Source organism: Curcuma longa, chromosome 16 (genome assembly GCF_044706935.1).
Source record: "Curcuma longa cultivar G26 ecotype Majalengka, Jawa Barat chromosome 16, ITB_CL_G26_1.1, whole genome shotgun sequence".
NCBI lineage: Eukaryota > Viridiplantae > Streptophyta > Magnoliopsida > Zingiberales > Zingiberaceae > Curcuma > Curcuma longa.
Genome location: NC_133876.1, coordinates 847,119 through 859,884, shown reverse-complemented (window position 1 = coordinate 859,884; position 12,766 = coordinate 847,119). Strand labels below are relative to the sequence as shown.

At 34.3% G+C, this 12,766-nt stretch overlaps 1 protein-coding gene across 1 annotated transcript in view; it reads left to right on the top strand.

Annotated features, from left to right (window-relative positions):
- The first annotated feature begins 11,571 nt into the window (after positions 1-11,571).
- LOC141847524 (AT-rich interactive domain-containing protein 2-like) overlaps positions 11,572-12,766 on the top strand; it is a 9,255-nt gene continuing 8,060 nt past the window's right edge. The window contains exon 1 of the mRNA XM_074735582.1: positions 11,572-12,435. Within this exon, the coding sequence (XP_074591683.1) occupies positions 11,572-12,435 (864 nt within the window). The remainder of the gene's footprint in view (positions 12,436-12,766) is intronic.

The window sequence follows — 12,766 nt, the reverse complement described above, 5'->3', positions numbered from 1 at the left end:
TGCGAGTTTAATGACCAATCTAGTAGTTTTGGCAAACTGGTGAAAATGTAATAGTTGGTTTAAGGTCATTTTTGTAGCACATTACAAATGAAGATGTTTTAGAAGGAAAAAAAAATATCCCTTGACATTTTAGAAAAGAAGGGTATTTTGTTATTTAATATATGTTTTTATATTGTTTACTTTATTTGATCATTTGAGTTTTTATTTATTTTTGTTACTATTATTGTTGGAAAAATTGTAAGTCTTTCACCTTTTATATAATTAAAATGTATTGCTTATCAAATGGATTGCATGTCATACCAACTGAGTATTTGATTAAAATCAAATTGAATCAAATTGAGTTAATCAAAATTGAATTAAATCAAATTTTTTTAACTAACTAAATCGACTAAAGTTTTAAATAAAAACTAAATAAACTGAACTAATAAAATATTAATTAATTTGATTTTTGATTAAATTAATTGAAATAATTAAAATTTTTAAATATTATGAAATTTTTATTAATTAGTTAAGGATTTATAAATTTTTTTTATTGATTAATTCAGTTTATTCAATTTATTCGGTTTAACCGAATAAGAACTATTAAAACCTAAATCGCCAATTAACCGAATACACTAATTTTTTAGAAAAAAATAATTAAAATTTAAAATAATCAAATTGAATTTTTAAATTTGATCAATTCGATCAATTTATTTGATTTAATCAAATTTTTACTCACCTTACTTGTCATTACTCTTTGTATATATAATTATACATTTGCTTTATCTACTAAGTGGATTTCAGATTATTCATTCTTTATCATACATGATATGTTTCTTCATTAAGTGGATTGTGGATTGTTCAGGTCTACATAATAATTTTGATTAAAATTGTTAGATGCATTGGATTAAAAAACTTAGTGTGTGTGTCAGAGCAAGAGAAGTGGCGGATCTACCTAAGGATTTTTAAGGCATGTTAGGGTGCTATTTCCTTTTGAGATTTAAAAAAAAATCCTCTAAATAATTATAATGCGGGCCCTCAAATAATTATTATATGCACGACCTCAATCTAAAATTTTAAATCCGATAAAAGGGGTCTAAATTGTTATTTATGTATAGATTTTTTACATGTTTAGGTGATTCCAAAGCTATAAAATGAATGACAGATAATAAGCACAAATTAATATACGAAGCCAAAGAAGAAAATGGATAAAATGACAGCGTAGATAGAGAAAGTAGAGAAGCTCATCAATAATGAACAGATGAGACAATGTTTATAGAAAGATGAAAGACATTTACAGGGAAACAAAAAATGTTTATAATTAAATCTATAATTTAGAAAAGAATTACTATTCAAGTAAACCTATAATATTGTAGTAATATTTGGGTGAGATATGTATAAGTTTAGGATACGAGCTAGGCTATATGATGCCTTGGATATATGGATATGGTGTAGTTATAAAATATTTAGAAGAGCAATAAGAGAATCATGATTTAAATTTCAAATGAGCGAAATATCTTAGAGGTGAGTGCGCATAAGTTATACTTCAAATTTATCTAACAGGTAATTAAATAAGAAAAAAAATCATCCACCTCTCAGATTAATCGAATGAAACATGAACATTATAAAATATATATATTTATATTTTATTAGTACATCAGTTGTTCATATGAATTTAGAGTATTTAAGAATTTTTATATTTGCATGGAGTATATCCTTTGAAAATAAAAGATAACTAAGTGGAAAAGAAAATAAAAGATAGGAGTGTTAATATGGATGGAATTCATATATTTTTATAATGGTATGATTTATCTATTTTGAGTTCAAGTTATCATAGTTTTATTTTTAAGCTTAAGCCAAAAGACCTTATTTCAATAGAAATATCGATCTTTCATCTTATAAATTCATGATCTTTTCCATGTATTTCTATTGATTATATCCCAATAATTTTTCCCTCAAACAAAAGACCACTCGTAGCTCCCTACCATTATCCCCATAGTCCAAGTTCGAGTCTCCCCTACCTCCTTCATTTTATTGATCTCCCTCAAACAAAGGACTACTAGGAGCCCTTCTACCATTATCCCCATTGTCCGAGTCTAGATCTTCCCTACCTCCTTCGTTTTACCCGAGAGCCCCCTCAAACAAAGGACCACTAGAAGCCCTCGGTCCAAGCCTCCCCCTACTTCTTTCATTTTACTTGAGAGCCCTCGGTCTAGGTCTGGGCCTCCTCTACCTCCTTCATTTTTTTTAAGATCTCCACATGACTTTACATAGATCATAGCTTTGATACCAATTATTAGTACCTCTGGAAGTCACGTATCTTCACAATAGTATGTTATTATCCACTTTGGGTCTAAACACTTATGGTTTTATTTTTGGGTTCAACTCAAAAAGTCTTAATTCCAATATAAATATCTTTCATCTTATAAATCTATAATCTTTTTTATGTATTTTTTAATATAGAACTTTGATTGTATCCTAACAAGGAGTATTATTTAAAATTTTCACATTGATCACACATGAATTTAAGTCATTAATATTTATGAAGAAAAATTATGAACTGATTGTATATATTGTGTTGGGTTGCAAGGGTGCAAGCATAGTCTCATATCTAAAACATATGGAAAAGATTATGGGGTTAATTAAAAGGATGGAAAGTATCTTCATTGGTATGAGGCCGTTTGGGGAGAGCCCAAGAATAAAGTCATGAGGACTTAGGCCCAAAGTGGACAATATCATGCCATTATGGAGATATTTTGGGGGTGTTTGGTTTTAAGTTGTATTTTTTCAACGGAAAGTTGGGGTTGAAAATATGTAAATGTATAGTTGGGGTTGAGAAAAGATTGAGAAAATGTAAATGTAAATGGAGTGTTTGGTGAATATGAGGTTGAGTTGTATTTTGGATGTCCATTTACTTATTTACCCTTACTAAAAACTTGAAAAAATTCTTATATATTTTTTACAAGGGTAGATGTGTAATTTGAACTTTAAGGTTGGCAAAAAGGACCTCCATAGGTCCTTTTTGCCAACCCCCAATTTTCAGTTACCCCAACCTCATATGTACATTCACCATCTAAACCCAAACACCCATATAATGTCCATTGCATAAATTTTGAAAGCTCAACTGAACATTTACATCTGGAGAACCTTAAACCAAACACCCCCTTTGATTCCATCAGTTCTTACAAGTAGTATCAGAGCGAGGCCGCTCTTCACCGGACTAATCGTCGGATGAGTCATGATACGGATCTAACCATGTGGGTTGAACCTTAAATAAAAGAAGTGGGTACGGTGCGCCCGTGTTTGAATCAAGAGGACCAGACATCAGGTAGGAAGTCCTAGTAGATCGAGTGGATCGAGGGGCAGGAAGTCCTAGTAGGTCAGGTGGACCGAGGGGCAGAAAGTCCTAGTTGCGGCTAGGCAGGAAGTCCTAGTAGGTCGGGTGGACCGAGGGGCAGAAAGTCCTAGTTGCGGCTAGGCAGGAAGTCCTAATAGGTCGAGTGGACCGAGGGACAGAAAGTCTTGGTGGGTTGAGGATTCAGATATCAAAACGACGTTGAGGGGGGCCTGTAGTCCTTTGTTTGAGGGGGATTGTTGGGTTGCTAGGCAGGAAGTCATAGTAGGTCGAGTGGACCGAGGGGCAGAAAGTCTTGGTAGGTTGAGAATTCAGACATCAAAACGACGTTGAGGGGGCTTGTAGTCCTTTGTTTGAGGGGGGATTGTTGGGTTGCAAGGGTGCAAACATAATCTCACATCTAAAACACATAGAAAAGATCATGGGGTTAAAAAGATAGAAAGTATCTTCATTGGTATGAGACCTTTTGGGGAGAGCCCAAAAATAAAGTCATGAGGGCTTATGCCCAAAGTGGACAATATCATACTATTGTGGAGATATTTTGATTCCATTGATTTTTACATAATATTCATTATCAACTACAAACAAACCTTATAAATCATCTTCATCAATAAAGTTTTTTATCAAAATTATAAAATAAACTTATAAAAAAAAATTTAAAAATATCAAAATAAATAAACAATTTACTGATAATTAACTAAATAAGATAAAAATATATATATAATCTTTAAAAAATCAAATAAAGTCAAAGTAAGAGATTAATAATATCTAATCCAACTAAATTTGAATCAAGTTTAAGCAAAAAAAAAACATCTTAAGAAAACTAGTTTAAGTTGCTTGGTTAATTTTAAACTCATTCCATTCAGTTACCTTAACAAATAATTTTAATCAACAAAAAATATCCATCGTTTTACTTAACTACTTGCCTAATTTTTAGTAATATTCAAATCATTAGTTACACTTTCATATTTATCAAATCAAGCACTTTTTTCTAAAATATTCCTCCCTTTGTACACGAACTTATCAACACATTTGAGCCACCGAAACATATTTAAAATTTTAAAAATGATTCATCTTGTAGTGGATTTTAAAAGAACTTTTTCTCTCTCTCTAATTTTTTTTTTAAAAAAAATTAAATTAAAACTTCCATTGGGTTAAATATGAAATGAAATCAAGATTGGAGATCAAAGTTACACTCAAAATAGTTTCAAAAATACGATGGTCTTGATTATATTTAGATAGAATCTAATAAATTTAAAGTCATTAGTGAGTTTTAACTAAAATTTATTATTAACCTTAGACACATCTAAATCAATACAAATCAAAATTAGGAGTCTCTTAAGTCCCATCATCTTAAACTTTTTAATTCCACAAATAATATGCCGTGGGTTTCTAAATTTAGAAAACTTAGTGTCATTTTGATACAACTCACTATTAGACTTTGGTTTATCATTCTACTTAATAACAGTATCAATGTGTTCTTGAAACTACTGACCACCAGGGTAAATCGGGAAGTGCATGCAGCGGCCAACCCAGACGCCCAACATCCTTTGATTACGCTCTTCATTTGAAGAAAAACTCCTGCAAATACGTAGTAGCTAGAGATCGAACCGCAGGTGCCTGGATGACAACCTGGATGTCCTACCGTGTCACCATGCCCCGAGGACCTAAAATTTAAGATTCTAGAATCTATATTAAGTTGTCTAAATTTCAAAAATCCATAATATGTTATATGTGGAATTAAAGTTTGAAGGCACGGTGAGACTAAAAGGCTCCAAAAAGTTCATTGATCCTCGTTTGGGTTATTTTGATATTTTGAAGGTCATGAGTGAGTTTTGACCAAAGCTCACTTATAATCGTACAAAGCTCAGTTTTCAAAATTTTGAACATGGTCAAAGTCGTAAGAGTTCCAAAAATATATTCGTACTATTGTTCAGTGAATATAATATATGCCTAAGTAAAATAGTCAATTTGTGTCAAATTACACAAAATTATTTAAATTTTAAAACTCCATAACATGCTTTCTAAACTATAGAATTAAGGTTTAAGTATTGGGATCAGTGGCATTGCTAGTGGAGGTAAATAACAATTCACTGTAGGGTCCCCAAGGATGTCTGTATCTCCACAATGACATGATATTGTCCACTTTGGGCCTAAGCCCTCATGGCTTTGCTCTTGGGTTCTCCCCAAAAGGCCTCATGCCAATGGAGATATCTTTCCATCCTTTTTAAACCCATGATCTTTTCCATGTGTTTTAGATGTGGGACTATGTTTGCACCTTTGCAACCCAACAATCCCCCCCTCAAACAAAGGACCACAGGCCCCCCTCAAACGGAAAGCCTCCATTTGATGTCTGAATCCTCGACCCACCAGGACTTCCTGCCCCTCGGTCCACCCTGACCTACTAGGACTTCCTGCCCAGTCGCAACCAGGACTTCCTGCCCCTCGGTCCACCAGACCTACTAGGACTTCCTGCCCAGCCGCAACCAGGACTCATGCCCCTCGGTCTACCCGACCTACTAGGACTTCCTGCCCAGCCGCAACCAGGACTTCATGCCCCTCGGTCTATCCGACCTACTAGGACTTCCTGCCCAGCCGCAACCAGGACTTCATGCCCCTCAGTCTACCCGACCTATTAGGACTTCCTGCCCGGTGTCTAGTCCTCTTGATTCAAACACGAGAGCCTCTACTTCCTTTGTTTTTAAGATTCAACCCTCATGGTTAGATCCGGATCATGGCTCATCCGGCGGTTAGTCCGGTGAAGAGCGACCTCGCTCTGATACCAATTGTAGGGTCCCCAAGGATGTCTGTATCTCCACAATGGCATGATATTGTCCACTTTGGGCCTAAGCCCTCATGGCTTTGCTCTTGGGCTCTCCCCAAAAGGCCTCATGCCAATGGAGATATCTTCCATCCTTTTTAAACCCATGATCTTCCATGTGTTTTAGATGTGGGACTATGTTTGCACCTTTGCAACCCAACATTCACTTCGTTCATGTTGTCAAGCGTATGCTTGTCTACAAAAAGTTAATACGTAGTAGAAAATAAAAGAAAAAAATAGAACACAAGCACACTTCAATATTACATAGTTCGAAACTCTTCATTCATACTCCATGACCTAGCATCCTAATGGTAGAACCACTATGTTTTCTCTTTCTTGAATACCTTTTAGAGGCGAAGAAATTTCTTACAAACATGTTCTTATAAAGCAACACAAAATAAAGACAAAGATACAAATAAAAAATGAATACAACCAAAACAACAAGTTTATACCAATAAAACTTTACTTTGAATATTTTTTATTTCTTATAAGATTGCCTTCTGAAAGTTTGGAATGCAATAACACTTTGCGTCAAAATCTTCAAGAGTTGGCATCGAAATCCTTTACTAAACCTTCCTTTATAGGCTTCAAGTCAGGGCTAAAAATCATCTAATAGTCAACTGCTAACTTCCATCAATTGATTACTTTTCTAAAATTTAAATGTTATCGAGCTTTGATCACTCAATGACTTTTTCTAGCTCAACATCCAAGTCATTAGTTGATTGATATACACCTAATAGTCATCCAAGTCATTAGTTGATTGATATACACCTAATAGTCAATTGTTGCACACTAATAGGCGACTGTTGTATTTGCATCGACTGCCACACTCAAGTTCAAAACTTTATGTTTCCTCTAACAATATGCATCAATTGACTACTCATACCTATCAATTAATTAATCACATCACAAACCCCCTCAACCATCAAGTCCTTCACTCGACTGATAAAACCCATCAATTGATTGCTCATACTACAACAACACCTAAAACCCCCTTAAACCCTCATATTATGATTTCGAGCTCATGAATCGACTGACAAACTATGTCAGTCGTCTAATACATTTGTTTTAGCCTACTAAGGATAAATAGTCACTTGGCCTAGTATCCGCTTCAATCTATTAGGTCTTCGTTTGTCTAGCATCAGATTAACCTTGACCTGCTGAAACTTTTTTTGTCTAACATTTCATCAACCTTAACCTGCCGAGACTTCATTTGCTTAACATCGGATCAATCTTAACCTACTGAGACTTTACCATTGTCTAGCATTCGATCAACCTTAATCTATTGGAGCTTCTTATCTCATGGCTAATATCTAATCAACCATGACCTATTAGGACTTTCACTACATATTTGGCATCCAACCCTCTATGACCTATTAGGATTATATCATTGTCAAGTATCCAGTCAACGTTTACCCACTTGGACTTCATATCTCATGTCAAGTGTCTGATTCTTCATGAGCCATTTGAACTTCACCTTTGTCAACTCCTTATTGGACTTCCACCCATTTAGATTTTGTCTCTTATGTTAATCTAGTCCCCATGACCTACTTGGACTTCACCCTTGTTAACTCTCTATTGAACTTCCAACCATCAAATATCCAATTGACCTGACCTACTTGGACTTCTTCGCTATCAAGTATTTGGTCAATCTTGAAATTAAAGTTTGAGGGCACATGAAACTCAAGAGGCGTCATAAGTGCATTGATCTTAATTTGAGTTGATTTTGATATGGCTAAGATTATAAGTGAGTTTTGATCAAAATTCACTAATGATCATACAGTGTTTAAATTTTAAAATTTTGGATATGGTCAGAGTTAAAAGAGTTCCAAGAATACATTGATATTGTTGTTGAGTGATGCAGGGGCAACACATGAGGAGTCGAACTTCAACGGACTATAGCTTTTGACTCGGAAATCAGAATGAGGCACGGTCGGATGCGTTTCGAAGCTCTTTCAGAGACCTTTATTCGGTATGGGGTAAAACCTATACTGACCCACTTTTGGCCCCATCCGACATTGTTTAGTGCTCCGTCCGCGCCTCCAAAATTATTTTTTATTATTTATAATAATTTTCTATTTTTAGTTTTTTTATATTTTTAACTTTGTCAAGCTAGGATTTTAGTTTATAGCCTATTTATAGGCATGTTTAGCCGTTTATGGCCAGTTTGATTGCTTAATAAAAAAATTTCATTTTGGCAAAAACTTAGAACGGCGTCGTCGCGGCCTTCTATCCGTTTTTCTAACTTCTCGAACTTGTTCTCTACCCAAATCTCCTCCAAGTTTTCAACCTTTCGCCTGCCGAATAATCGCTATTTTGTCCGGCGTCATTGAGTGAATATGATAGATCTAAGTTTAATTGTGAGTCATACCAAAATTATACTAAGTTATCTAAATTTTAAAAACTTACAACATGCTATCTAGATTGTAGAATTAAAATTTCAAAATATCTTGAGACTCAAGAGGCTCTTAAGAATATATTGGTTTTACTTTGAATCAATTTGGATATGTTTAAGGCCATTACAATTTTAATCAGAACTTATTTGTAATCTTAAATTTATCAAATTCGATTCAAATCAAGATTATTGTATTTGAGATTCTTGCGAGTAACCATATCTTTGATCTTAATTTCACATCAAATTTAATTTATTCTGAGATTTTAAATTTTTTATTTAAAAGAGAGATCATTACAACGTCACTTATTTTTAAGATTTTAAATGTAATTCAATGGCTTGGATGTGATAAGCGTGCGTACAAAGTGATAAATATTTATAAAAAAAAATACATGATTTAATAAATATAAAAATATAATTTATGATTTAGATATAAATATAAAAAAATAATTTATGGTTTAGATATTAATAAAAAAATTAGTTCCGATTAACTTGTTTACAACTCTATAATATGACTTATATTATATAAAACGAATCAAATGAAATTGTTTCATATTAATTGAATCGATTGAATTTTTAAATAAAATTAAATAAATTAAATCGATAAAATATCAATTAATTCAGTTTTCGATCGAATTAATTGAAATAACTAAATTTTTTAAATTTTATGAACGATTTATCAATTAATTAAGAATTTATAAATTTACTTATTTAAAAATTTAAAAATTATTTTTTTATTTTAATTAATTCAAATTATTCGATTTAATGGAATAATAATTTTAACATCCAAATCGAATCAAATTAATAGATTTTTTTTTAAAATTAAAATTTTAAAATAATCAAACTGAATTTTAATCGATTTATTATATTTAACTGGCCTTTTGCTTACACTAATCATGTTATTTATCTCCCTCTCTCCATCCCTAATATTTAGGTTAATTCAGCCCCCAGGGCATAGCTGAGTTGGTTACAACGCAGCAGACTTGCAGAAGAGGGCAAGGGTTCGAATCCTAGCGAAGCCAGGCAATACCCTCCTGCGTCGTGATCAACTACAGTTTCTCGATTTACCTCTTCACAGATGTGTTGGGATGTATACTAGAATCCTAGCTATGTAAATAAATATTCTGAAATAAGAATCACATTTGGTCAATATTTGCATTTAGTTTTTATGCAAGTGTCCATTTAATCTATATTGTAGATAAACATAGTGTGCGGAGTCACACACAGAAGACCATGTTATCAGTTCCTTATAGATTATAAACAGTGCTCACAACCAAGATGGACTGGACAAACCATTGGAGTGGTTGTAGTGTAATTTGGTCTTAGTCTGTCTTGACTATAGAATTACACTAATACACTAAGTGTGTATTGAGCTGGACCATCTGAGGATTGTTCGATTTATACTGACTATATAATCGAACTAAACCTCTGTTACTATAGTTGTACATGCTCTTAATCCCGATATAATAACAAACACATGTGCTTAGTATGTACTTCTTTAATTCATCAAAGGGTGAGATTTAGATCGATAGATCAATAGGCCCGATGAGTTGGGAAGTAGTATTATGTACATGGTGTGTTGTTGATTATAGAAGGAAACTGTGTCCTATAATCTAGGCTGATGATGTCCCCTTGAGGAGCTCATAAGGATTATCATGTAAACCCTGCAGGTGGACCTTGTCCGCATGATAATAAGGTTGAGTGGTACTACTCTTGGAATAGATGTCGATTAAATTCGAGTTGTCAGTAACTCATTTAATTGACGGACATACGATATCTTAAACACAGGGAGATTAATGTACTTATAGTAAGAAGGAGCTCATACTATAATATGGGATTGGTGCGGTAGTGCAATAATAACTCTCTAGTGGAATGAGTTATTATTGATGGGCTTGAAGTTGGGTGTTCAGGGAGAACACAGGAAGCCCAAGTCCATCAGGAGGCCAAAACCAATTTCTCCTCTAGGTCCCTGCTGTAGCCTCTGGATAAAACCTCGTATCCACTTAAGAAAATTATATGAAATTTCGGATAGGAAATTTTAAGAATTTCTGAAATTATTTTTCTGGAGAAAAATTTTGTTAAGAAATTCCGATTAAAATTTCCGTTACGAAATTATTAATTTTCTTCCGCAGAGAAAATTAATTATGATTTTTCTAATCAAATCTAGATGAGATTTGATTTGATAAGAATCAAATCTGGATAAGATTTGATTTGATTAGAATCAAATCTGAATGAGATTTGATTAGAATCAAATCTGGATAATTAGATTTGATTTGATTAGAATCAAATCTGGATGAGATTTGATTTGATTAGAATCATAATTTTATCTCTTCCGCAGACAAAATTGGTTATGATTTTTCTAATCAAATCTGGATAAGAAGATTTGATTTGATTATAATTATACCAAGTTTATGATTTAAATCATACCATATTTATGATAGAAATCATACCATATTTGGGAGATGGCTAGGCTATAAAAGAAGGGATCGTTGCCCACACAACGTTCGAGAAGAGGAGAGGGATACAGTAGAAGATCAAGAGGTCTTCGGGTACAAACTTTATCCTTCACAACTGTCCGGAGAAAGGTATAATTTAATGTTTCCGCATAAGTTAAATTATTTCTTTATATTGGATCCTTTAAACCAAACACAAGAGTCCAATGATCTAAATGCGTCAGGCAACTTGAGATCTAATAGAATTAACAGATTTTTTTAAAAAAATAAATTTTTGAAATAATCTAACTGAATTTTAACCGATTTATTATATATTTAAATGGCCTTTTGCTTACACTAACCATATTACTTATCTCCCCGTCCCAAATATTTAGGTTTTGCACCCTAAAAACCCTAAAGGGCCAAAACTCCGGACGAAGCTTCCAAAAAAAACAAAAACAAAAACAAAAATCGGCCTTTAAGATTATTCTTTTCCCAAACCCGCGCCTAGGCCTCAGGTGCGGTGGCGGCGCTCGTGCGCTATATACGGCCACTACTCAGCCGCCGCCGTCGTCGCCGCCTCTGCCACTCTATGGACGGAACTCCCATCTCCTCTGCCTCACGTAGCTCCTTCCCCTTCTTAGCCGAGATCCTCAGTAAGCTACAGAGCGTCGGCTTCTGCTCCGACCTCGACGTCTCCCACCTGGTCTCCACCGGCGGCGGTGACAATCTAGGATGCCTCTTCGATATGATCCTTTTTTCCTTCTTCAAGAAAACCTGCAAGAGAGGTGAGATGCGGCTGCTTCCGGCCACGCTTGGCGACGGGAGCTCCATCGATTTATTCAACCTCTACTACATGGTGCAAAGGGAAGGTGGCTATGATGCGGTGACGAAGGAGCGAAAATGGAAATCAGTGGCAGAGGGAATGGGATTGGATCCCTTGATGGGGCCGTCGTTGAAGTTGGTGTTCCATAAGTACCTGGACGTGCTGGATCAGTGGCTTCAATGCGTTGAGGGCAGAAAGGAAATTCGTGAGCCAAAGCGACGCAAGAATTCGGGTACTCCTTTTGTCAGCTATAGTTCTTGTGGAACTATAAACCACAAGAAGGTTGGTGAGTCCACGCTGCCTTTAAATATGTACAAAGATCAATCCTTGGTGGAACTTGGTAACGCTAAAAGCAATGGCAAGGATGTTACAACCTTCGGAAAATTCATTGCTAATGGAGGAAGCAACCATAAGAAGAGGAAGAAATCGCCTCTGGATGAAATGCTTAATTGGCTGAGAAAATTGGCAAAGTGTCCTGGTCATCCTTCTTTCGCAAACAGCTTGATATCAGATAAAAATAAAAGCAATTCATCTGCAGTTGGGAAGCTCTATGCTCAAGCACTTCTAGTTAGACGGGCAAGTTCTTTTAGAAGAAGTAGTCGATCAAGTTCAAATTTATCGCTTCCGCAGGTATACTTCTTCCTCTCGCATGTATTGCAAGTCCTTTTTTTCCTCTAAAGAAAAGAAAATGGATTAAGAAGATGAATTTGTAGAGCACATAGTTTAATATATAACTTTGACTTTGCTTTAGATAATGAAGAATTTACTTAATATTAAACATAAATGGAACGAAATATGTTATTAGAGAGTCTAGATATTTAATGTGTGCAATATACTTGAATATTTGCTTGAGCAACTTCTAGTAATTATTATAAATGCAGCTATTACTTTTAGCCTTACATAGAACTTCAATTGAGAAGTAAGATTTATTTAGTCAACCCAAAGAGTTGGGACTTGTGAC